This window comes from Zootoca vivipara, chromosome 7 (assembly GCF_963506605.1).
Source record: "Zootoca vivipara chromosome 7, rZooViv1.1, whole genome shotgun sequence".
Lineage (NCBI taxonomy): Eukaryota > Metazoa > Chordata > Lepidosauria > Squamata > Lacertidae > Zootoca > Zootoca vivipara.
Window position 1 is genome coordinate 55,791,208 of NC_083282.1, and position 27,375 is coordinate 55,818,582.

The following is a 27,375-nucleotide window of genomic DNA, read 5'->3' on the forward strand; positions in this document are numbered from 1 at the left end:
AATTTAGGCTCTGGAGTTTTAACATAATTTTCAGGTCTTCTGGCATGCTGATATCTAAGTTTTGCAAACCATTCTCAAGCCAGATTTTTGCAAGATGCAGCGCCATTCAATTCCATTTTTAGTTGACCAATCTGAATGCTGGGAAAAAGATACCATTTTTGTTATGCCACAAAAGAGTTTGCTTCATGCAGTGGCAGTGCGAGAGAGAGAAAATACTGTGCTTTAAGTAGGTTCCCAGATAGTAACCTTAAGTACTAGTCTTGAAAAGTCTGATGTTCTACCGACTGAGCTATCCAGATGGAAAGCCTTCTACATATGGTTTTTCATTGTAATCTCTACGTCGACCTTTGTCAACAATTCCTGGACCGGCTCTGCATCCCCAGAAGGAGACCAGAGCGGGAAATCTTACAATTCCTTTTGCTGGGGAAGGACCAGGTCCTCACCAAGATGGTGGCTCAATATCTTAATTTACTATTTTCTCGTCGTCATACTCTGCAGTCATCTGAATTATTAGAAGCCCCATTGTTATGAAAGCGGATAGCGGATTATTCCCTTCTCTCTCTTAACACAGTGTTTGCCACAGTGACAGTTTTAATCTGTTATTATTTTGTCTGAGAGTTTGTTTGATGCCAATAAAGGTTTTACTTACTTACTAGTCTTGAATTTGTTTTAGGAAATTGTGCTTGGTAGAAAGTAAAGGATAATTAAGCAGGCATTAGGTAAGTAGTTTCTGAGTGCCCATCATGAGTCATATCCTGTGCTGGTTTGTATATTTGTATCACTGCATTTCTGAAATGGCAATGGCAATGGCTATTTTGTTATTGAACCCCGCCTGTTGTGAGGAACAGCAAGTTAGAAATGCTTTCTCTAATTGTGATTCCCTGGTATTAAATGCTGTTAGTGCCAAATTTAAGATGCCTCACTCCTGCTGCTTTTTTCTTTTTAAGGACGTAAACTCAAAATGGTTGTACAAAGACATAGATCACATTCACATCATTCTACCGGTAAGTACATGGCTTCCTCCAAAAGATATGGGGAACTGCAGTTGATTAAGGGTGCTGGGAACTGCGGCTCAGTAAGGGTAAAACTACAGTTCCCATGATTCAGTGTGCTTTAAATGTATGGTATGGTGAAGGTAAAGGCATACAGCTTCCGGGTCATGTGGCCAGCATGACAAAGCCGCTTCAGGCAAACCAGAGCAGCGCACGGAAACGCCGTTTACCTTCCCGCTGTAGCAGTACCTATTTATCTACTTGAACTTTGAGGTGCTTTTGAACTGCTAGGTTGGCAGGAACTGGGACCAAGCAACGGGAGCTCACCCTGTCGCGGGGATTCGAACCGCCATCCTTCTGATTGGCAAGCCCTAGGCTCAGTGGTTTAACCCACAGCGCCACCCGCGTCCTATGGTATGGATGTTACCTTAATTACTTAATTTCCTCATGGTTAGAAATTGCATATAATTGGAAAGGGATAGTCAAATTCTCTTGAAAGGTGATGTTCTCGAACAGGGGTGCCAAGTTGAATAAAATATTGGGGGGCCCAGGTAAGCCCCACCCCACATAATTGATCACATGACGTGGCACACACACACACACACCATTTGAATTGTAATGCCATTTACTTTGGGGGCCCCAGCCCCCTCAAATATTTTACTTGGGGGCAAAGGGACCTGTACCCCTAGGAGTTGGGTCCTATCCTCTAGAACAGCAGTTCCCAGCTATTGGTACGGCAAAACACAAGTCCAAATTCATTTGGTTTGGTGACCCATCAATTTATTGCCACATGAATTTTGGACCTTAAGTCTTCAGCAGTGTCAACATTTCATACATCTTAACTGCAAGTTTGCCTGTTGCAGAATCATTATTTCAGGTATCCCAGCAAGAATGTATGAACACATAATTTTGTTGAAAGATTTATTGTACTTATAAAGGTAATCGGAGTAATTATCTCACTGCAGGATATTGCTTCATAAGCTATAAATATTTACGGTAGTCTGAAAACATATGGTTAAACAAGCAGTGCAAGAAATAACAAATTATGAATCTTTTAAATACTTTTATTCGTGATAAAGTGCACTTTGGCAAGTATCAGTGGGATGGCCAAACTTTTGCCAATGGGGAGGTCGATGTGGGGTTTGATGGTTGTCAGGCATAGTCTTCCTCGCCTGCTTCTGCAGCGCAGGGATGGGATTGCTTCATCGGCAAGCTCAGTAGCTTCCTGGTGTTCTCCTGCTCCACCCTTGCAATTATTTTTCCCAGACAAGATTCTCCCTACAACAATTTAGTGTCCCTCGAGGCAATGACCAGGTCACAGTATATGCCCCTGTATCATGAACTGCTCAACAGATAGAAAGCAATACCCATAATTTCCTCATTAACCTTTGTTTCCTTCCTGCCTAGAAGGCACTAGTTGGGTTGATGACCACCTACCCTCATTTACAGCCAAGACAAAGGCACATGTTCAAGTGGTCTGGCCTTTGCCCTGCCACTTTTCCCTGGGAAAACCAGGGGTTCAGCTCTGAATCCATGGAAAACCCAATTGCCATTTTGTTCCAATTCAGCACTAAACTGCAGGTTTCCCGGGGGGGGGGGAATACAGCGGGGCAGTGCGAATGAGCCCTAAGATTATCCTGAATCCTTGTTTCAGCTCTGCAATGTCAACCTCTTGAGTGCATATGGCAATTCAGACTTCATTCGCGAAATTTTTTTTGGAAGGGATTCCCCAAAACTGTGCAGTTCCATCTCCATTTTATCCCCACTTCCCCACTCCAGAGGGACTGTACATAGCCTAGCAGCAGGGAACACTTGCACACAGAAGACCCTATCCCCATGTTTAATCCCTGGCACCTCTAGCTAGCAGGATCAGGCAGCAGGTTTGGGGCAGGGTGGAGATCACTGCCTTTGACTGGCAGTGGTTCTCCAGGGGCTGAGTGGCAATACTAGGCTAGATGAACAAAAGACTTTTTGACAGCTCCCTGTGTTACTACACCAATAGCATCCAGTAAAAAGACTGCTGAAGACTTCCGGCTTCTGTGCAAGCCTTTTGGCAATAGAAATTGGGAGGGTGCATTTGAAATTTTACAAACATCTTTCCTGCATTTTATGGTGTAGTGGTTAGTGTTGGACTGGAACCTCTGAGAACTAGGCTTCAATTTGTGCTCAGCTGTGAAGCTCATCGGGTAACTGAGCCAGCCATAAGAGGCTGCCCCACCTCTTAGGACAGTGTTTCTCAACCTTTTTGGGGCCACGGCACACTTGTTCCATGAAAAAAATCACGAGGCACACCAACTCTGTGCCGCCCTCCCCTTTTTGGGGAGAAAACTGGGCCTGGGGTTCAATAGTACTGTAATCAATAATGATTGTGGTGGTGGCGATGCAATCGGATCGTCCCTGTGATGGGTAGGGGGCTGAAGGCTCTTACGCCCCCCTCCTTTTGAAGCGAATAATATTGGGGAGCGGGTCAACACCCCCAGCACCTCACACCGCCTGCCCCCCCTCATCGATTACTATTATTCCTATTACCATGAATTTATTCGTCACCCGCCCCTCACCCTAAGGACCCAGGGCAGGGGTGGGAGGGGGCACTTACCGCCCGCAGGAGGAGGCGGTTGAGGAGGAGGAGGAGGAGGCCTGCCGGGCCCCTCCGGAGGTCTCGAATAGAAGCGCGCCACCGTCGCTGCGCCTCACAGGCGCTCCCCCCACGGCGGCGAGCCTCGCCGCTTGGTGCTGCTGCCGCCGCCTCCCCTTCCTCCTCAGAGGGGGCTTCTCAGCCAGAGGGCCGCTCTCCATGCCGGGCGAGACCAGACTCTCCTCCGCTTAAGCCCGGGACGAGAATGGTTAATGGCGGCGGCTGAGGGAGGAGGGCCGCCCGGCCGTCTCGGCAAAAAAAAAAAAAAAAAAGCCGTTTGAAAATGGTGGCGGGAGCCGTGCCAGCCAATCAGCGCCGCCGACGGCCGGTTGCTAGGAGACGGCGCGGGGTGCGAGTGGGACAGCGGTTGAGAAACGCTGTCTTAGGAGAACCATGAGCTGTGGTCTAAACCACAGAGCCTCTTGGGCTTGCTCCTGATCAGAAGGTCGGCAGTTCAAATCCCCACGATGGGGCCCCTTGGCCTGAAAAATGAGATGAGTGCCATATCCCATAGTCACCTTTGACTGGACTTAACCGTCCAGGGGTCCTTTACCTTTTACTTTTACCTGGGAGGAAAGGCGGGATATAATTGAAAGAAATAAACAGAATAGGTGGAGTTTCTGACTCAAGTCAGAAGGAAAAACCTTTATTGCCTGTGTGATTACTTAACATTTTCTCACTACTGAGGGGCAGTGAGGTGCAGGGGCTGGAGTGCTTAATACAAAAATCCTGGGCTCTAATATCCAACCATTTGCAATAGAGTACTCTCCCGTGCCTCAACAGGAGTTATCGGGTGCTAGCATGCCCCTCATAGGAAGAAGTGGGATAAAACTGTAATAATGAGTAATCTATGTTTTATAATCAGTTGGGGTTGCAATGAGGTATGAAAAACCCACTTTTAACTTCTAATGGTCATGGTTGCCCATATGGAAATCAGGGGCTCACAGTATTTACTGATCGATGGCCAAAGGAGTTTGTGATCTTGCCTAGAGAGTATTTTGATGTGACCAGCTCCAGAAGAAAAGACCAGTCGAGAAGAGTGGCAGGCAAACCAGTGAAGTAGCAATGAGGACAACTGACGCATCCAACAGTTGGTTCCTTTTCCTTTATTCTTTTTGCATAACCATTGTTTGCCATCAGCTTGCGAAAAGGAGAGCTGCACAGACCAGAGAGTTCAAGTCTCATTTTGCTTTTTTTGTACTGATTAACTTCCCTGGATGGCAAAAATAATAATAAAAGCAAACAGAGTTGGAAGGCCAACCAGAGAAGACATGGCAAGATAGTGCAACAGGTTATTTGGAATCCAAAAGGGTTACAAGATAGAAATGTTCTGCAGATCACTTTCCTGCTAGTTATTAAAGTCACCAGTTACTTTTTAAAAAACAACAACACACACACAGAATACCATCTTTAACCATTACAAGAAACAAAAACATTTCATCAAGTAGCTTGCATTGCTCGGAAAAGCAGTGTTTTGAAATACTCGGCAACAACAAAATCCCCTTCAGGTAACAGCTATCCGGGCAAACACACATAGGCTGAGATAAGTTAACTTCCAAGAAGTTCATAAAAAGAAAGTTTCCAGTCCTCTGCCCACAGACTCACCCCACATTATTCAGGCGGCCTCCAGAGAGGAATTTTAGGGGCTACAAGAGGCTATTGAGAGGTGAAGGATACCAGAAGGCTTTCTTCCATTAAACTGCATAAGTTTACTTATCTTATGCTCAGAGCCACAGTTCATACTTTTGTATTTAAAGGCACATGTGTTTACCATGGACAAGATGCCCACTTTCTCTAATGCCTGATGTGCCTATTCTTTTAAACCCGTCTCCTTATTTGCTCCCATTCCAGTAAAGGCTTCCATTGGGCATTCAGATGTCATGTGCCCCAGGGCCCAGTTCTGATTTGATTCGCATTTCAGTCAAGATCTTTTCCCAAAAATAAGGGCAGGCCAATCTCCTGAGATACACAATGACTGCTGTAATTGTCACAGGTGTTGTCCAACTGACTTTCTCAAAATTGCAAACTCTCTCTCTCTCAGGAGGTGCAGAGAGGAAAGATACACCAAGGATAGAGATACACCTTTTGCCATCTTGCATTATTTTATTTTTAGAATCTATAATTATGAAGCCACATATTCTAGTCTGCTCAAATGAATAAATAAACCAAAGCAGGAAGGATGGTGGGGAATCTTTTTGAGGTCCTGTGTGCTGTTACTCTGGTGAGTTCTCAACAGCTGACATCCTACTTGCACCACGGTCGCATGCTTCTAGTTCAACCACCATGGCTTTTCTAAAGACAGTCTTGATTTTAGGGAGGATGCTCAGAATCACATTAGCAAGCCCTTGCCCCCTCCCCACTTTTAGGGCTGAGAATACCAGGATATAGCAAGACACCCTTTTCTATGTTTGTAGTGCAGATACTCTCCAGAAACCTAGTTTTGTTTTTTTTCTCCAGCTCAAGAGCTATTCCTTTCCTATTGCCTTGCCACATCATTGTTCCCCTACAGAGGAGTTTCTACCTCTGTTATGATCTTTGTGCAATTAAAGAAGCACAGTGCAAATAAAATAACCATCCCAGTCACTAAGATCAGAGATGACCATCAGGTTCTGTTTGGAGAGATGAAAGTGTTCAAGGGAGTGTTACAGGTCTCCACCGTTTAGGATTTCAACTCGCTGTGAGAAGGCAGATTGATTGATTTTTTTTAACCCATTGCCCTGCACTTAACAGATGCCTCCCTGTTTCTCCCCTAATACTCCAGCCCCACTACACTGGCCTTACAGATCCATCCCACATCCACAAACTTCCTGCCAACATACCTTCTTCTCCCTCCAAACACACTCCTGTACCCTGTTGAACCAGTACAAGCCATTGCTAAAACCTCGAGTGTTCTCTTTACATTCCAAAGCGTATGCAACAAATAAATACTTCTAGCCGGTTGCACTTCTAACCCTGTCGGGGGAGGAGAAGACAAAGTCTGAGGAAAGTTCTCTGGTCCCACCTCAAAAGGAAGTGCAAATTGTTTGGACAACTCTGTTCCTTCTCGAGCCAGAGCCACTGTGGATGTGTGCATTGACTAGCGCAAAGTCTTCCCGTGGCCCCCTCAGCTGAGTTTCATGCTGATGGCCACAGCCCGCTTATAGACCTCAGTGACATTATCGCAGTCCACCAGGGAGAAGCAGCTATCTGCCAGAGGGTTTTGGCAACGAGTCACTGTCCAGCGGCGGAGCCGCCGACCTCCTGCCTCTCTCTCCTCCTCCAGCTGCAGGAGGTCATCCGCAGAGACGGATGCTCGCATCGGGATGCCTCCACCCCCAAGCATCCGATCAGGCAAGTCAAGCTGGTCAAAGGACTCTGTGGAAAGGATACTGTCCTCGCTCACCGCACTGGATGGGCGACTACGGCAGGTCAGGGGAAGCTTGGGCAAGGAGACTTCAGCAAAAGGGGAGAAGACCTTGGCAGGCACGCTGTCTGACTCAGTGCTGCTGGAAGAGTACTTGCCATTGTGCTTCAAGATGCCTTTCCTCCTGGTGTGATGGTCATAACTGGAGCTCTGAGGTGAGGGTGCAGAGGAGGCATGGCCAGCAAAGACGTTGGCATCGAGGTCCATGCTAGAGTCCAAGACATCCACCGATTCACTGCGCTCTGGGGAGGAGTAGTAGCCAGACTCTCTCTTTGGGGGCTTCTTCAGGATTCCCTTCTTGGGTGCGGTAGGGGTGGCTGCAACATCATCTTCGTTCTTGCAGTTCAGAGCCTTGGATGACAAGATGCAAGTCAAGTCAAGGGCAGTTCCAGTATTGCCCTCCTTCCTCATGTCCACGGGAGGTGCCATCACTAGAGGAGGAGGAGGGGGAGGGGGAGCCTGGGTCTTCTCGCAGGAATTCCTCTTCTTCAAGATGCCTTTGGGTCTCTTGAGGATAGATTTGGATGAGTTCTCAGGAGTGGGTCCTGTCTCCTGCAGAGCGTGGGAGACGTCGTTCTCCTTCTTAGACTTCTTCAGCGAGCGCTGCCTCTCCAGCGTGACGCCAGGGATGTGCTGCTTGAAGAAGCAGCGGACCTTGGAGCCATTCTCAAAGAGGGGCCTGGAGGAGCGGCGCAGCCACTCTGCCACGGTGGCCAATGGAGATTCGTTCTCACGCAAGGACTCCTGCTCCCCAATGGGCACCTTGTAGCCCCAGTTCACCCACCAGTGGCTGGCAATGTCTTCGATGGTGGCTCGGCGCTCTGGGTTCACCATCAGCATCCACCGGATCAAACCGCAGGCCTCTGAAGGACAAAGAAACCACATCAGATACACAGGTAAAGGCCATGTTCCATTTTAAATCTCCTTTCCCCGGAATCTCTGTGTGTGATTCAGATTCAAGTTAGGGAAGACTCTGACCTCTCCACCTCCATGTCAGCCAATGGCTTAGCCTGTTTAACAGATATTCAAAAGCCATGACATCTGGCTGCACTGTGGGAGCAGGATGCTGGGCTAGATAGGTCATTGACCTGATCCAGCAGGATCTCCTTATGTTCATGACTACCCATTTTATTTAATAAGCAGGGACAGATGCATGCACTGTCTACTATGTGCTTCATGTTGTTTGTGTTAACTGCACATAGAGAGGCACACGTTGCATAATCCACACTGTCATAAAACGATATCAAAGCGGCAGAATGCAGAACTTCTGCTGCCATTTCCACTCACCCGATAGCTTGGTGGGCTCCCTATAGTCACCGCTTGAGATTTGCTTGACCAGAGTCTTGTAGTCTTGACCATCAAAAGGCATTGCGCCATGAATCAAAATATAGAGGAGCACTCCAAGGGACCAGCTGTCAACCTGAAGAAATAAAAGAGAAGAGCCATCAGCAGGTGAAAAGAACAAGGACGGTCTTGCTCATTGCTATTGCTTTAATTCAGCCTTCTGGGTGTTACAGCTCCCTTCATCCCCAATCATGCTGGCTGGGGCTGATGGAAGTTGTAGCTCCAAACACACGGAGGGCTCATATGTTGGGTGGAACAGGCTGCTTTAATTGCTAGGCAAAGGCAAAGACATCTCAAGACACTTAATTTGAGCTATGTGCCATGTAGACAATTCTCCCTTGTTACCGATGATATTTGCCAAGGAAATGAGACAAGGAACCTCAGGCCTGGGAGCACATGGACAGAACCATCAGTGGTCTAAGAAGGGGAACCCTCACCTTCCCTGGGGTTGCCTAAGGCCCCTGTGCCCTGAAGGAAGGCAGAAGATGAGAGAGAAGACCAGACTAGAGGGTACATAACTGCCAGCCCATAAGGGACTGGCCTAAGAGAATGGTTGGGTCTGGAGTTTGTTTAATAAGCATCCCTCTTACCTCAGGTCCTTTGTAAGGCCTTCCATTGACGATCTCGGGGGATGCATAGAGGGGGCTCCCACAGAAGGTCTGGAGGAACCTGTCTTGTTGGAAGACATTGGAGAGGCCGAAGTCTGCAATCTAGGGGTGGGAGGGAAATAAGGTCACAGGTTAGCACTGGAAGACCACTACCATACACCTGTATTATGTCTCTTGAAAATATCGTTGGCCTGAATTAAGATTTTAAATCTGAACCCCACAGCTTCTAGGGCTGGGCATTGGATCACAGCTGCACTGCTTGAATTTCTGCCTGCCATGCACTTGTTCAGGAGCCTTCCAGGGAAAAAGGTGGAAGCCCTAAAAACACATTTGGTTCCTAGACTAAAAAGCAGAACTGCTTCATCAGGTATGTACCAGGGCTTGAAGATCTGAGCGGCCGGGCTCTACCAGTCTTGTGCTTGTGCCACAGCTGCAAGCATCTGCTGATTCCACATTTTTAATACCTTTGTTTATCCAGCCCCACAGCCAATCAGATCAGCCAGAAGGTACAGAACATGTTTCCAGGTTCACAGCTGCGGAACGGCCTATTGTTCAGGCAACATAGACCATGGGAGGTCTTTGTTTATTATTAACTGCACAAAAATCTCCATTATGTTAACAGTTGACTGGCTCTTTTTTTTTCAGGAGGAAAAACTCTCTGGGTGAAAGAGTACCTGGTTTATGCCATTAAGCAGAACTTTGGGAGCCTTGTTTCCTTATCCTTGAAATATATGAGGAGTTGCAGCCCCCTGGGTTTTAATTCTGGGATACCACATTTTCCTACTAGTCCCTCTTGCTGCATTTATGAAAGGTAGGAAACTCAGTGGGCTGACACCCACAAATCTGGGCCTTGAGGCACTGTCATCTTCATGCATCCCCCATCACCTCTGTGAACCCAGACCTCATAGCTCCCCCACAGAAGGGTTTGGCCAAGGGAAGGCTACATAAGTGCCTAAGGGAAATAGTTGATGCACCATTATCATAGCACATGCCTAGCAGTCCAGTAAGACCATCACACTTTTAAAGCTATTACAATGGATTTCTTTTCTCTGCATAAAGAAAAGGTGCTGCCCTTATGTACTGTTTGCTGGTGGACTGCAAACGGAGTCATCCCTAACCAATGGCTGTGCTGGTGGGGGCTCAGGCTCTTATGGGTTCAAGCCCCACATTGGGCAAAGGATTCCTGCATTGCAGAAGGTTGGGACAAAATGAGCCTTGTAGGCCCTTCCGACGCTACAAATCTATGATTTTATGACATCTGGAGAAAGAATTTATGAAAGATTTATGAAAGAAACGTTGCTTCTTTCAATTACCGGAGCAACTTGGTCATCTGTTGCTCAAAAGTTGCCTGGGAATTTCACATTCTTATTATTCCACAGTAGGACAACTCTAGGTATTATCCTTTTGCACAGAACTAGGATAAACTCTGTTGGATTATTCTTAAGCCTGACAACTGAAATATTTGGTCTAATCATCTTGGAAACAGGCATTTCCTCCTTGCTTATGAGCCACAAAAAACTTTCCCCTTATCCCTAACTTGCCATGAGTCACTATTTGGATTACACGGAATAGCTGCATGTTTATCATGGGAGATATGCCCTGGTATTCTGGTAACCGCTGGCTATTTATAGCTCTTCCGTCTCCCTGGTTAAAGGATCCTGGTCCCTTACAAATATCAAGGATTTGGAGGATACAGCATTTTCTCGTTTTCCACAGTTACAAGAAATAGCAAGGCTCACCTTTCCCCTTGGCAACCCTGGCATCCAGCAGTAGCAGGTGCGAGTTTAGAAATGAGAACAAGCCACAGACAACATGGTCTGAACCATCCTTGCCCAAACAGTTGCCCTCCAGATGTTGTTGGACTCCAAACCACATCACATCCTGCCAGCCTGGTCAATGGTCAGGGATGAAGGGACTTGTGGCTGCCCAAACATTAAGACTCCAGGTTCCAACTCCACAATGGAAATGTAAAGCAGATTCCCACCCCCATTCTCTCCTGCATTGATTTTAATTTTGTCATTAGCTTTCTATTGAGCTTTTAAAGCCCTCTTTTTCTGTATATTTTGCCATTATCTGAAAGCAACCGTTGACTTTAAAGGTGCAAATAATGTCCTCACAGGCACTTGAGCATTACATTTTGCAAGCTACTGAACTTGAATAGCTCCACTTACCTTGATGTTGCCGTTAGCGTCCAGAAGGATGTTTTCTAGCTTCAGATCTCTATGAACGATTCCATTCTGTTGAGAGAGGGAAAAGGAGAGTTAGGTTTGTTTTTTCTGGTGGAAGCCAAAGCATGCCTCTAGAAGTCTGCCTCTACTAATTCTGTCCATCTATAGAGATGCTAGCAGTGTGTTTAACAGACTGTAGTTTTTTTCCCTTAAGGGCAAAAAGCCCAAAGCAGCCAGACAGGAAACTTAAGTGAGAGACACAATATACACACCCACTAGGAATACAGGAGAGAAAGTTCTAACAAGGGATTCCAGCAAACGGGTCAGCCTAACAGTTAGGTTCAAATTGAGAACCTTCCACTTTATGATACTGTCCTAGTGCTCATCTACACAACTAGAGAACTTTCCGTAACAGCATGTGCTTGCATACAAACCTGCAAGCCATGTTTTCATAATCGTAAGTCCATGAAAATAAGTAGGATCACCACAAATGAAAGCTCCAATTGCACTAAACAATGACGAAAGCTCTATATGTCTACAAAGGACCTCTTTACCCATCTCCAAAACAAGATGGCGGGTGAAATAACGCCAGGTTTGCTAGTATCATTTCTCAGATACAAGCACAAAACTCTCTCCTTTGCATTCAAGATGCATAATGTTCATGGCCATCCACATGCTGCCTATTATCTGACCAATGTTTGGTACCACTATCTGCCATGGACCTGAAATCATGTGATGGACCCAGCACATTCAATTGCTATCATTGCCTGATATTTAACGATTTCACGAGCAAAGTAGAAAAAAAGTCAGGCTCCTAGTCCATATCATTGCAATGTGGAGTTTAGGTAATGTCGTGACAAATTGCAATTATGTTCCCTGATCACACCTTCCTGTGCACCACGCAAGCCCATTTTTGTCCTCTAGCCTTTAACATTCCTAGAATCCCAAAATTCTTTCCCAAAAAGAAAGAAAGAGTTCCAAAACCTGCATCTCTACATTCCTCCCCACATTCTGCAAGAAAAACAAAACATGCAAAGTAGCAGGAGGCCAGGAATTCTAGACATTTATTGCCTGGGTATATATTAGAGAGCTTTATCCAAGCTTTATCACCTTAAGTTTTTTTTTGTCTGCCTCAAAACTTCAGCAGATCACAGGAATACATTTTGAAGGTAGAATAAATGAGATTAGTTGCTTTCCAGTTTAGCAAATGAGCTTACAATTTTTTGATATACACATTGCAAGTTGCAAAAATAAAATTAACCAAATCCAGACTTTCAAGAGTCAACGAAATTTCCTGGGCTCTGTCTCTAAACATTCAGTGATGCAATACTGTTGGCATCTGTTTCCTTAATAGTCAAGATTAAAATAACTGATGACACAGCAGGTAGAAAGAGGTTTGTTCACATTCCCCATTCTTCCCCATTCAGATCAGCACAACTGAGTTTGTCGCTTCACAGGGACCCTTTCGCTTCAAGTAAAAGTGAAAATGCAAGCCAGAATGCTTTACATTTTTAGTATTAAATCCAGTGTGACAGCTATGGGTGTTTCCCCAAGTGCAAGGTTAACATTGACAATACTACTGTGACTAACCTCATTAGGAAAATGTAGTGCCTTAGCAATACACAAAACACCCTGAGGAAATATGCAGCTTTGCTTGACTCCCAACACTGTAACACCTCTGCACAGAACACACTGGACTGCATTGGACAGTACCTGTCCAAACCAAACACTACACATAGAACACATCCAAACTACACAGCCTGTGCGCATAAAAACCTTTGTGGAAACTTGGGCATGCAGTTTTGGCCTTTGTGTGTACACTATAATTCAGATGACTTGTCCCTGGGGTGCCATGCCTTGGAATGGGTAGTATCGCCCAAACTGGCCCACTATCACAGCAGGACAAGGGTCTAATAGCCCTCCCCTATCACTTCTTTCCTTTAAGGAGGGAGGTAGCCCTCCAATGTTTATGTCCTTGTTAACATCAAAATTCCTATGGCTGCCAATTACTAACCTTTATACCTGCAACAGTTCATTCGTAACAAATTGTACGATCCGTGCTTGAAGCATGTTGCTACATGGTGATGCCGATATATTATGTACTGTATGTTCCCTATCCACAAACTTGTTTCAAACATTCACCCAGGCTTGTGAATGGGTCAGAGTGGTTTTCCGCTTGCCCCATGGTTTCTAGGCACAGGTGAGAGCGGTTCTGCCTTTGTCCTGCTGCTATTCCACAATCTGTGCTTTAGCGCTGAATTGGAACAAAGAGCAATCCGGTTTGCTCAGATTCAGCGGTAAACTGTGGATTTTCCCAAGCAAAAGCAGAGGGGCAAACAGCACTGTGGATGAATCAACAGATACAGGGGAAAGCAGGCAGCAAGAGAATGAGCCCTCTTTTTTGCTGTAACATGGTAAGCAGAACTTGTGAAGCACACCGTTGGGGAGATCAGTGAAGACAAGGAGGCAACTCCTGGTGATATTTGAACAGAGTCTCAAGACTCCTATTCGACTCACCTTGTGACAGTAGTAGATAGCAGACACCACCTGCCTGAAGAAGTGTCGGGCTTCCTGCTCAGTTAATCTCTGGCGCTCACTGATGTAGTCGTAGAGGTCTCCCTTGCTGGCATACTCCATCACAATGACGATCTTGCTGCTGTTTTCAAATACTACATGAAGAAGAACAGGAATGGCATTAAGATGAATCACAAAGAATCCAAGATGTCTAAGCCAAACAATCCTGTGGCTTTAGTTCCTATCTAGAGTGGGGAACTTCTGTTCCTCTTGACATCGTTGGACTCCCAAATTCTCATCAGCTCCAACCAGCATGATCAATGGTTAGGGACTATGGGAGTTCTAGTCCAACAACACCATCCCTGTCCTATCCTGACTGGTGTCCCTTCCAAATCAGGCTCTAGGGTACCATTTCAGTTCACTATTCCAGCATCTCAGCTGGATGCTTCCTATGCCATCTTCATGCAAGGCAAATGAAGCATTATTTTAAATAGTGCATTCATCTAAATTCTAAGATGGCACAACACCTGCCTGTTTAACAAACAGGCACATTTCATTCAAGTCTAATGTATTTTACCAGTTAGTAGCTTAGGGTCATGTTTTTCCTATCACTATTTAACACACCGTTCATGTCATTTTGGGGTTAAAGTAAGAGCTATGGACCAAATGGCACAGGCTGTACAAACACACAGAGCCTTGTGAAATGCCAACCCTTCTGCTATATTTAGCAGCACGGTGCCTTAAGAACTCTCACAGTCACCAGTATTTACAATACTGCACGTATCTGCCATATGCCAACAATAAATGTGCAATACCTGGAGCCAGGCTCCAGGTTAGAACACACACCTTACGTGGCATTTCACAGAGTTCTAAGAACAATTTTGCAGGAATCTTTACTCTCAAAGCTGTAAATAATGGGAGCTGGCTGCTATTGCTTTTTAAAAAAAAAATAGAAAGACCGTGCCACCACTACAAGTTGTTTTGTACACAAAAGCAGGGAAGAAAGTACGAAAGGGTGTAGGAGGGGAACTTTTACCCTCTAGATCTGTGTGCTGCTGCTACTGAGTCATCCATTTGTGCCTCCGGTAGAAGCCACAGAGAGTTTCAACCCTTGCAACATTGTGGAGTTGATGAAAAATGGCATTTGCTTGTACGTTAGAATGGGAAACAGAAGAAACAGCAGCCAGCATTGCTTAGTGAAAGGACCTTTGTGGTCTCTCCCCCCCCCCATTAGTTTTGCAGATAGCCTCCTAAAAATCACAGAAACATTTTATCACTTTTGATACATCTAGTAAATGGAAATCATGCCCTATGCATATCATATTTAACAGCATCCGAATTGATTATATATGGGTCTCTCCATGTATATCTGGTTGGAGCTACAAGTTCTTGAGTTCAGTCTGACCCCTTTCTGAAAAGTAAGGCATCTGAAAAATAAATGAAAAGGAGGCTGGCACCAATATTATACGGATATACCTGAAGAGGGGCAGTGTGTTAAATGTTCTTACCTTCGTGGACAGCAATGATGTGGGGGTGATTGAGGGACGACATGATTTCAATCTCTCTTCGGATATGGACAAGATCCTGCTCATCCTTTATTTTGTCTTTCCGGATAGATTTGATGGCAACCTGGAATACAGGGAGTTTGAAAAATGGTAAGCCAAGAAGTCATCTCCTTGCTGATGGAAATACAATATAGTTGTGTGTTCATGATTGGAAATAGACCAGGTACGAACTCTGTGTCACAGGGGTGATATCTATTAAGAAATGATCCACATTGGTGGACATGAGGCATCAACACAACAAAATGCTGGATTACAAATTCTTACTTGCTAATATAATAAAAATCCAGTAAATGTGCATGACAGCATCAGCTACCGGTACTAAGAATCTGAAGGTTTAAAGTACCATATGGAGTTAAGAGTATTTGGAAGCTCACATGTTTATACTGACAACTGAAGAAATGCATGATGGGAAACATGCAATCTGATTGGCTAACTAAAGATACACTCTTGGGGAATACTGACTAAGACAATCCTATTATTTTCAAATCAAAGTTGCACTGAAGTTTAACATGTTCTTTTCAACATACACCTGCAAAGGGCTTGCTGATCAGAAGGTCGGCGGCTCGAATCCCCGCGATGGGGTGAGCTCCCATTGTTCGGTCCCTGCTCCTGCCAACCTAGCAGTTCAAAAGCACATCAAAAGTGCAAGTAGATTAATAGGTACCGCTCCAGTGGGAAGGTAAACAGCGTTTCCATGCGCTGCTCTGGTTCGCCAGAAGCGGCTGAGGCATGCTGGCCACATGACCCGGAAGCTGTACGCAGGCTCCCTCGGCCAATAAAGCGAGATGAGCGCTGCAACCCCAGAGTTGTCCATGACTGGACCTAATGGTCAGGGGTCCCTTTATCTTTATACACAGGTATCGTATGTTTCAGGCTTAGGTAAAGAGCTTCTGCAGTTTTAAATTTGTTTTTTGGTTTTTTTTAAAGCAATGGAAGAGAAGCCATGAGTTCCAGGTAATGCTCCCTTTTGTGGAAAAGAAGCACTAGTAAACACAGAACTTCCCCCACCCCAGCAATACAACCAGCAATCCAAAATGGTGGAAATTTGAACCGGCAGGAGGAAACCTTCCAAAGTTTGCTCAGATTTCTTTATTATGAAAATTCCTCCACAAGGAAATGAAGGGGAGGAGAGAGGGAAAGTGAGAGGACTAGAGAATAGATGCAGCTAATCCTCTTTCAAAGGGATTGTGAAGACAATAGACTCCTTGGGTTGAGTTTACAAGGGAATCCAGCACAACCTCGTTTCTTCTATCAGACAAGAATGCGGAACAGCATTAATCCTGTAAAAGGATCCTGGAGGACACATAATACTAAGCCTCCCAGCAACAACAAGGAAAGGGAGGCCTCGCCTTGCATCCCAAAAGCAGTGGTGAAGTGTTAGAGCTCTCTCCCATGCAACCACCATCAACACACAATTCACTATTACCACTAACAGATAGAGGGCGTGCATTGAAGTAGTTCAAAGGATGGGGTACCAAGAAATCCCCTGTTTGCCTTGGCAGCAAAGAGGTCTGGCCTTGGAGGCCTGAGTAAGTGCAACAGAATCAAGTTGCTAGTTAGAAAGTTAGCTTGGGATCCAAGAAATCAGATTCATTTCCTATTCAAAAAAAACCATGATTTTGGCAGTCACATACAATTCTAAATGGTTTGTTCTCAAGTTTCAAAGCGAGCCAAACAAGAATCCAAGATGGTGGCCTTTCCCACTGCACTTTTAGGAAAATAAAAGCTGCCCTCAATCACGGTGTAATAATCACAAAAACTATCATAACAAGAACAAGAAGTGGTGTATGCAAGTCCCAGAATTTGTTAACCCAATATTTACCCCACCAATGTTGGCTGCTCTCCATATGTAGGGTCACTGGGCAATATTGCCACAGCAGTGTGTTGTTTAGCAATGCCTATTTCATCACCACAACTTACTTCCCTCTTATGAGTTTGTTGCAGCTCTTTGAAGTTAAGGAACTGTATCCCCAAAAGATAAACCATTTATATGGTGAGCTCAACCAGGCACATCATGAATCACTTCTTGCAAAAGTGATCAGGGAAGTTCAAAGCAGGTTCTTCTGTGCAAGAGAGATATATAGATCAATCAATGACATTAAAGAAAAATGAATAACATAGGGAGAGGTGCCTGGGGGCGGGGGGGGGGTAGCCTACAGTTTTCTTGCAATAGGAATTAACTTAATCCAGAGTTGTCACATAAGTCAACATCCAACCTACACTTGGCATTACTGTTACAAGTAGGGACCATCATGCCCACATCCAGTTAAGACTCGTCTGCTAAATGCATAGCCTACCAACCAGCAAGGTTGAATGCTGGAACCAAGTAATTAGGAGATGATGTTGGAAGCTACAGATGGTGTGTTTGAGCTCAAGTCACTTTCCCTAAGTGGCCTTGGTTCAAGGGGTTAATCTTTAACCCTTTCTGCCTCAGTGCCTTATCACCTGGTCTCCCTTCTGGAATGTGCACAACTGTTGGACAATGCAAAGCCCTTTTTACTTATTACATATTACATTGCTTCTCAGTCTTAATTTACCTTAAATCATCCCCCTATATAGTAAGTAATAAGTAAGATGCAAGCAAGATGTAATGCAGAATGTAAGTGCGGTTTGTATGTTTTTGTTTTTATCTTTTTTGTGAAAATAAATAATTTTTTTTTAAAAAAAAAAAAGCAAAGCCCTTTTTTGGTAAGCAGACAAAGATGCAGCCTACTAATTTTTACAAAGGTACTAATCCATTCCACCCTCTCCCCTCAGGAACCCCCACTATTAAGAATCCCCATTGCTCCATTATTCACTGACCCAGAGGCATGTGCCCAGAATGCCTGGCATCTAGTCTGGTCCAAAGTGCCCTAAGGATTTGGGCAGGAGGCCCACAAGCAGAGAAACAGCTGCCCAAGAGCCACCATGCCTTTGCCTTCTCAGAAATTAGGAGTGCTTCCTGACAATTAAAGGACCACAGCTTGGAGGCCAGACTGAGCTCACTTGGGAAGAGAAGAGTCAGCCTTTTAATAGCTCCACTTTGGGACCACTGTATGGCAAAAAGTGATATAAAAGTACTGTAAATAAATTAATAAAGGGTGACGGCCACACAAATCAAAGTGTGCTCACATGTATTAGCATATGAAGGCCTTTGTGTGCCTGCCTGCCTGCCCTTCCAGCACACAGACTCAAGTACTGGATTAGCAAATTAATTTTAGCTGGTTTTTGAAGTGATTAAAGCTGACACACTCAATGTATGGTGTATGAATCTTGATAAACTGATCCCAAATTAGTATCAACAATAATCCAGTAATGCATTATTGATTTTCTGAAACTTTTCATCCTCGAGATCCCTGGAGGGGATTTCAACATTAGAAGTTGAAATTGTGTGAAAGCTCCTAATGTTGCTAAAATAGAGTAACCGGATCTGTGCTTTCTGTGGCTACCCATGGCCTTTTTAGCCTGGCCCTGTGTTAGAAATGTATCATTTCTGTAGAAACTCACACAATACAGACTGACTGACAATAAAGTGTACAAATTGAAATGGAAGGGATGCAAAAATTAGCAACCTTTTATCCATCTCGCTGATTTTTCTTCTTCACTAAGGATAACATTTGATGGGAGGCATGAGCAGGACTCCTGTTAGATGGCATCAATGAGGATGAGAGCATGATTCTAGACCACTAAGAGATTCTATGGCCCCTGTTCATAATGCACTTGAAAGTAAGTGTCTATGGCCTACAAGAGACTTTGAGAAAGTGTCCATTAGACTACCAGCATCACACCCTTTCAGAGACCAGTTAGACTAGGCACATTTTTGTGAGGCTTAACCACTGTATATAGTGCACTATGATTGTAGGCAGACCACGTATATCCCCAGTCAGTTCTGCTTGATTGCTATAATTTGGCTTTAAAGCCCATTTCAAATCCGGTTTTAATTATGGTTTTTGGAGAGGAAGAGATCTCCCGACAGGTAATGAAAGTCTGTCAGGTGGTTCCAAAACCAGTTCCAGATTCTTCTCTAGTCCCAGAAAGCAATGAATTATATCCTACTGTCCAGAGAGTAAATGCCAAAAGTGCCGCAAACTCTCTCTGTTTTTGCCGCCACAGACCAGTGGGGTAGACTAACAGCTACCCCACTGGACAATATTCCCAAGATACCGGGGGTGGGGGGCGGGAAGAGAGAGACTTTCAATTTTTAGGCACACCACCCTCCCCCTTTGTCTGCACAGCACAGAACTAGGAGTACATGTATCACATTTTGCTAGCAAAGTCTATAGAAACAGCAGGCTTCCTGTTTGATTTGGCAGAAAGCCAAAAGCTAAAAGCTACTCTCCAGCATTTAGGCAGGCGCAGAATGGCAAACAGGTGTAGAAACCAATTCAGCTCATCACTTTCATCTGGTCTGCAGTTTCACATGAAGCTCCAGATAGAAAAGAAGGCTGCTCATAATCTCTGCGTAAGCAAATAAACCAGTAATTTCATAAGGCCCGATATGAGCTTTGTTTGCAAATAAATATATTAAGTACCCAGTGGGGTACTTATATAGAAAGGTACCTGCATTAAAAGTGCATTGGTTTCTTTAGCAACAGTACGTCTGACACAATATCAGTTCATTTAAAATGTGCACTCCTCTACAGCTGACTCAGGATTTACTTCCTTTGATCCACAACATCACAGAGCAAGATTTGCTTGGATGCATTTGAAGCCTAAGCAGACCTAGATGTCAGCGAAAGCAGGTAATCAAGATGATTCCCTGAGATACGGTGACTCTTGTGTCTTCTACACAGAGGCACCAGTTATCACATACATCTCAATTTTCATTCGGAAATGGAATAAATAGAATGAAATTCGGGTTTTACATTGAAATTAGGAGAGGACCTGCACCGCTTGGTATTAGTAGCATCTGGAGAGCAATGCTCTCGTATTGCCCAAGAAGACAGTGCCAGACATACTTACAGAAAAACACAACCATAGAACTGTAGAGTTGCAAGGGATCCCAAGGGTCATCTAGTCTAATGCAATGCAAGATTCACAACTAAACAGTTCTTGGTTTCAATAACAAATCTTCCTTTGCTATATCCCTGCACAGTTGCTGCATGGTTAACTCAGCCTTGGAAATAAAGTCACAAAAGTCACCAGTCTGCTAAGAGGCTATCAGTGTGCATTTCCAGATGAATGTGCATAGGAATGAGCACCCCTCACCCAAATGGTCTGGAAAGAGGAGGGCTCTATTAAGAGTTCCATCCATCCAATCCATCCATCACCCTGCTCACTGCCCAGCATGAAATTCCTTGTTGCCTAAGGACTACAGTCAGGCAATTTGTTAAAGCCACTGATCAAGGACTTGAAAAATACTTAATAGACTTGTCAGTTAAAGAAACCAAGGTGGCAATATGAGGAAGGGCGATCTTTAGACCCAGCAACCGTAAGCCCAGTGAAGCTTAACAAGGTTTGAATGCATTAATAGGAACCAGGTAACACCTGGTAGGGCCTCCCAAAAGTGTTTTTATCAGATGTTAAGCAAAGAACCCCCTAAAAGGGGGGTAAGGCAGTTGGTACAGCAGGAGACTCAATCTCCCCACCACATTGGGCAAAAGATTCCTGCACTGCAGGGGGTTGGACTAAATGACCCCTGTGGTTCAACAGTACAATTCCATGATTCATCTGTAGTTTGCAATTTGCAAACAACCTTCAAAAGGAGTGAGGGTGGGATAGGCACAATTCATTAGATTAGGCTGGATATGATGTGAAACAAAAGAGGCAGCGGGTTGCGCCAGACTACCTGCAATTTTTGTTTGCATGTTTGAGCAGCTCAACACTGCAGAAAAAGGCCAAACCCACTACTGCAGTAATATTTATTCTTGCAAAAGTCAACATGCAAATTCCCCTTCCACAAGGAAACAAAACTGCCACTTCACTCAGCATGACTGGGAGCTGTTTATCCACCACCCACATCAACACTGCTCATGAATGGGCCAAGATGATGGTGCCAACCGATTAATTTATTCCCAAAATCCAGGGCTTTGCCAAGGCCTGCATAGACACGCCTTCTCCTACAGGGGTTTTGTAGAGAGACCACTGTCATTGTGCAGTAGGTTTCTAACAGGCTAGCTGCTTAGGTGCCAGTGTTCAAAACCTGGAAGTGCTGCTACCGTATTAGAACACAGTCCATAACAGCCTTTGGGCTAATTTTAATCATGTTCACACAGACATTGATACACCTTCCTCAGAAATACTAATTTACACCAGCACAGCAAGGTCAAAATGGCAGAGAGAGACCCTGAGATCTTTGGGCCCCTTCCTAGATTCTGCAGAGATTCCCTCCCTCCCTGCCTGCCTGCAAACTCCAGCCAATGAAAGTCTACTTTCCACATTTCAAATGAGGCCAGCCACAAAGGCAAACAGTGGCAGTGACAGGCAATTCATGTCAGATCAATAACAGCAGAGGAGAGAGGAAAACTAAATATAGCACCAGAGGATTGGATAGCTTTGTCCTCTACTTTTAAGGGGAAAGAAAAGAGTGTCGTTGCCAAAAGGGGCCCCCAAACCACTTGCCCTCCCATTTTACAAGGGCATTTTGGCTACCATCAAAGCTCAGCCTTGCAAGGAAGCTGCTGCTATAAGTGCCTCGCCATTGTACCGAAAAAGCAAGCTACTTAAGGCAGTCTTGCAGAAGACTGCAGAATTTTCACCACCCTGGCTCAGTAGGATGTAATTGCCCTTAATCCTACCACTCTGTTCCTCACCAGCCAGAATGATTCACACCAGGAAAGTGAAGTTTTGCAAGGCCACCATTAACTTGCACAGGCCTGTCCCACAGCTTGCCAATTTAGTTTATTAACTCAGATTAGGATTAATTCGCTTTGCCTTCACTGTTTGCACCACTAATTTGGAACCAGGAGGCCTTTGCCACAAAGGGGGGGGGGAACCCCTGTCTCACAGGGCCACCCAACCAACCTCTTTCTCTTTGCACACCTCCCCTTCCTTGCAACTTCACAATTTGTGAAGGCTGCCAACCCATGCGCCATTATCTCGGAGTAAGTCCCATTAAAAACTAGTGAAATTTATTGTTGAGTAAGTCTGCATAGACTCAAGTTGCAGAGCTAGTTACAAGGCTCATCTGAATTGCAGGGTTTTTTTATTTAAAAAAACGCACTCTGGCAGAAGATAACTGACATTATGCAATCTATTTCTATGCTGGGGGTAGGTGGGTGAGAGAGAGAGCGGTGCACACATGCATGCGCACATTTTTTCCAAGGATCGCGAAGCTGCCCCGGGCACCAGCAAACCCTGCAGGCTGTGCAATCGCGATTCACGCGCCCCCTCGTCCCCCACTCCCCGCTCTTGGAAAGCGCTCTCCTGCAGCACCAATCGCCCCGCAGCCTTTGCTATCCGCAGCAGGGAACCCTGCGCTGTAGAGGATGAAGACTTCTGTGACCTCCCAGGGAGAATCTGCCAACCTTTCTGGCATCAGATGCGCAAAAACCATAGAGCCGCTGCCAGGCATCTCGCCATTCAGAAACGCAAAGGGGGTCCCAGTTGCCGGCTCGCACGGCTTAAAACCTGGAGGACGAGAACGTAGCGCTTGCTGCAGAGGCAGCCAGAGGGAGAAAGGGCTTTGCGGCAGGGGAATTTGGCCGAGGGCGTCCTGCCGCTGCCAGCCACCTCGCTGTTGAATTTAAAAGGAACAGCAGTGCTGACGGTGGCACAAACAGCGGGAAGATTCAGGGGAGATCTTCCTGGGGAATCCTTCTGGGAAGAAGAAAAAAAGCAAACTGCGGCACCGCGGGGGGTGAGGGAGGATTCTATTCAGGCAAGCAAAGGAACTTGTTCGGGGCAACCCTGTCCTGACACCTTGCAAAGGACGAGACCGATCAGCAGAGCGATCCTGTGAAGGATTAGGAACAAGCAAGGCGTTCAAGGGGCTGACTTCCGAGTAAGTGCGTTCGGGTTTTCAGCAGCCCCAGCCAGGGATGCCAACCTGAATAAAATATTTGGCGGGGGGCAGATAAGCCCCGCCCCACATAATCGCCCCACAAGATGTGGCGCTCGCACCCTATTTGAATGTCAGTCAACTTTGGGGGTGCCTGGCCCCTTCAAAAATTTTAGGGGGGCTGCTGGGACCTCCGCCCTTAAAGAGTTGGCACAGGGTCAGAATCCTGCCTGGCACCCCAAGAACCAATAACTGGCCGATGATGGCCGAGAAGGTTTGGCGGAAATGTGTACGCAGTGCAACAGGCACCTTAGCATGAAGGGTCGCGGCATACTGGCGTAAAGCGGGTCCACACACTCACACATGCACACGCACACGCTTCCCTCTCTCTCCTTACCAGCTTGCCGGATCTCTCCCGCGCCTTCTTCACCTTGCCGTAGGTGCCTTTGCCCAGGGTCTCCAGGAATTCGTAGCGATGCCGGAGGTTGTGCTTGTGGTAGTGCCGCTTCACCGCCTGCTTCTTCGTCGGGGGCTTGGGCGACGGCAGGAGCCCGTCCCTTAGCGCAGCGGAAGCCGCCGGGGGATCGGAGGGCCAGGCGCGATCCATCGCCCCCCTCCGGCGCAGGTGACAAGCGAAAGCGGGCGGAGAGAGCGAGGGAGACGGAAACAGCGATCGGCAGACTTGGAAGCGCCGCTGGAGCCGGCCGGCAGCGCCGAGCCAATAAATGCTACAAACCTGCCCGCTGCCGGACCGCCCCCTTGCAGCCATTGGCTGCGGCGGCCCACGTGGCCAACCTATTTCGCAAGGTGTCCATGGCGGTGGGGGAGAGAAAGCGAGGGGGGGAGCAGGACGGTGGGGACAAGAAACCTCGTGTTGTCAGAGAAATATCAAGGATGCCTGACCGTCTTCGCCAGGCGCATCTGAGTGGGAGCAGAGCTATATGGACCTCGGTTGGGGCTGACTTCCGAGGAAGGACGTGCATCCTGTGGTCGGGCTTTGTCTCGCAAGACAAAGAAAGCCAAGAAGACGCGATCGGTTCTATGGAGACAAGTTAAAATTACAGAAGCGGAGCCACACGGCAGGGGTTGGGTCTCTGAAAAGCCACCCTTAGCATATGTTTGAAAGCGAGTTTCCAACAGCAAGCAAGAGGCGGGAATCTTGAAAATAACTGCATCCTACAGAATCATTACTAGACTCTCAGCACTCCACAAACACCCTCGTTTTAGCACCCGGGGACCACTTCAGAAAAAAGATGCTTTTTATTTATTGCCTTTTTATCAAGTAGTAGTAGTAGTAGTAGTAGTAGTAATAAATAATAATAATAATTTATTATTTATACCCGGCCCATCTGGCTGGGTTTCCCCAGCCATTCTGGGCGGCTGCCAAGCGAATATTAAAAACAATACAGCACCAAACATTAAAAACTTCCCTAAACAGGGCCACCTTCAGTTGTCTTTTAAAAGTAAAATAGTTGCTTATTGCCTTGACATCTGCTGGGAGGGCGTTCCACAGGGCAGGCCACTACCGAGAAGGCCCTCTGCCTGGTTCCCTGTAACCTCACTTCTCGCAGCGAGGGAACTGCCAGAAGGCCCTTGGCGCTGGACCTCAGTGTCCGGGCTGGACGATGGGGGTGGAGACACTCCTTCAGGTATACAGGACCGAGGTCTTTTAGGGCTTTAAAGGTCAGCACCAACACTTTGAATTGTGCTTGGAAACATACTGGGAGCCATTGAATATCTTTCAGGACCAGTGTTATATGGTCTTGGCGGCCACTCCTAGTCACCAGTCTAGCTGCCGCATTCTGGATTAATTGCAGTTTCCGAGTCACCTTCAAGGGTAGCCCCACGTAGTGCGCGTTGCAGGAGTCCAAGCAGGAGATAACTAGAGCATGCACCACTCTGGCAGGACAGTCCACGGGCATGTAGAGGCTCATCCTGCATACCAGATGGAACTGGTAGACAGCTGCCCTGGACACAGAATTGACCTGCACCTCCATGGACAGCTGTGAGTCCAAAATGACTCCCAGGCTGCGCACCTGGTCCTTCAGGGGCACAGTTACCCCATTCAGGATCAGGGAGTCCTCCATACCAGCCCACCCCCTGTCCCCCAAGAACAGTACTTCTGTCTTGTCAGGATTCAACCTCAATCCATTAGCCACCATCCATCCTCCAGCCACCTCCAGACACTCACACAGGACCTTTACCGCCTTCATTGGTTCTGTTTGAAAGAGAGGTAGAGCTGGGTATCATCCGCATATTGATGAACACCCAACCCAAACCCCCTGATGATCTCTCCCAGAGGCTTCATGTAGATGTTAAAAACATCCCCATCATCCTCACACCAGCCCTGTGAGGTAGGACATATATACTTATTTCCCCATCAACAGTGAATGTCATAGCTGAACATCGGTCCCCTCCAAGCTTCTCTTCATCCCTATTTGCTTACACAAAAAAAAGTGTTAAGGTCACTCCCAGACTGTCCCTGTTTTCAAGTGAGATTCAATCACATACTTGCAAATTCAGGTTGTGCAATTATAGGTGATTGAGAGCTTTTGAGACACAAACCAGATCAATAGCAACTTTCTGTGATAAGGAAAGTGAGGGAGAATGCACTGGGAAGTGCAATAACACTTCCTTTGATGCAACATCATCTAACTGCCCTGCAAACAAATCAGAATAAATGCTCAATAAACAGGTTGTTTGAAAGCCCCCTTCCTCACTAGGACACTATTCCCTATGAATGCAGTAAATAGTTATTTCCAAGGAAACAATGTTTAAAACTTGTAGTCCTCAGGATGATTTGGGACTCTATTTGGGACCTATCATTCCTCACCATTAGCCATGCTGCCGGGGCCTGATGGGAGCAGGAGTCCAACAACATTTGGAGGGCCAAAGGTTCCCCACCACTGCTCTAAGACTTCCAGTGTATTTAGAAAAACAACCAGAAAACCTATGCTAAGGAAATGATGCGAAAGCAAATGGTGAATATATTTGCTGCTACAAAAACCCTAAAGCAAATACAGTTATTAATGGGAAACGCCCTGTTTTATTCTGCAATCTATATATACAGCCAATCCTATGCATACCTACTCAGAAGTAAGTCTGGGCTTACTTGCAGATAAGTGTGCATAGGATGTAGCCTAAATATTTGAATTGTCCTTTAGCAGTGGATTGTTTCCCTGTGATTCAAGAAAAACCTGCTGGGCTATACACATTATGCAAAAATAATATACAAACTCTATTTTGACTCAACTGGTTTTTTTTGGGGGGGGGGTTAATAAACAAAATAGTATTTGCTGGGATGTAGAAAGGTTGCTGCAGGTATTGTTGTGATTCTTGGTAGCACTCCCCCTTGCTGTATTTTCTTATTTGTATTGCTATCATCTATGCCAGGCATGTCCAACAGATAGATCGTGATCTACCGGTAGATCACTGGACGTCTGTGGTAGATCACTTGTAGATCACTGGCTCCCCCAAAAGAAGCTCAACAACTTTGGATCCCCTAAAAAAATGCTCAACATTTTAGCCCTTCACACACACACACCAATACAAGGCTTTCCTCCCGCCTCAGAAAAGCTCAACAACTCTGATGTGAACCCCTAAAAAATGGGTCTTCCTCCTTCCTAAAAAAATCTCAACAACTTTGACCTGAACCCCCCAAAAGGGGGTAGATCACTGCCAGTTTTTAACTCTGTGAGTACTGTAGTTCACAGTCTCTTCGGAGTTGGCCACCCCTGATCTATGCCTTAAAAAAAACAAAAACAAAAAAACCTCTGAATATACACTCAGAAGCTATTGGGCACTAGGTACATTTTTTAGAAAATCTAAATAATAAAAACTCTTACAGAGTTGTTTTTGCATCTTAAAAAAAACCCCTCATATAGGTTGAAATACTCCCTCCACTTTTTATGGAACTTAATAATAGTTGGAATGACTGCCACATTGTGGTTTCAGATCTTAGAGAGGAAAGTTCCAACAGCAGTCAAAACAAAAGCTTCAGCCTGACTTTGGCATGTGAGGTCATCACATTGATTGAAGAAAAAGATAACTACAGAGTTACTCATACAGACCTGGATTTTCCCAGAACTTCAAAGCGCCTGGGCACCAATGACACATACCAGGGAAACACACTAATACAATCAAGGCAGATCACAGCTGAACATAAGATTAATTCAATCAATTCAGTGTCTAGTGTGGTTTGAATAAGGTCACTTGTAGCATTACAGGA

At 45.7% G+C, this 27,375-nt stretch overlaps 1 protein-coding gene across 1 annotated transcript; it reads right to left on the reverse strand.

Moving 5' to 3' along the window:
* Positions 1–4,717: 4,717 nt before the first annotated feature.
* NUAK2 (NUAK family kinase 2) lies at positions 4,718–23,846 on the reverse strand. Its single transcript, XM_035123265.2, has 7 exons — positions 23,545–23,846; positions 15,173–15,293; positions 13,668–13,819; positions 11,154–11,219; positions 8,965–9,084; positions 8,318–8,450; positions 4,718–7,893 (listed from the first exon to the last, which is right to left on the reverse strand). The coding sequence occupies exons 1-7, from the start codon at positions 23,752–23,754 to the stop codon at positions 6,731–6,733; spliced, it is 1,965 nt and encodes a 654-aa protein (XP_034979156.2). The 5' UTR covers positions 23,755–23,846; the 3' UTR covers positions 4,718–6,730.
* Positions 23,847–27,375: the final 3,529 nt, after the last annotated feature.

Bases quoted from the DNA above. Each gene is read 5' to 3' on its own strand.
- NUAK2 (XM_035123265.2), bottom strand. From the start codon at position 23,754: ATGGATCGCGCCTGGCCCTCCGATCCCCCGGCGGCTTCCGCTGCGCTA. The intron at 13,820-15,172 runs GTAAGAACATTT...TTCTTCATGTAG, and splicing joins CATCATTGCTGTCCACGAAG to TATTTGAAAACAGCAGCAAG. The intron at 11,220-13,667 runs GTGAGTCGAATA...CTCTCTCAACAG, and splicing joins CTATCTACTACTGTCACAAG to AATGGAATCGTTCATAGAGA.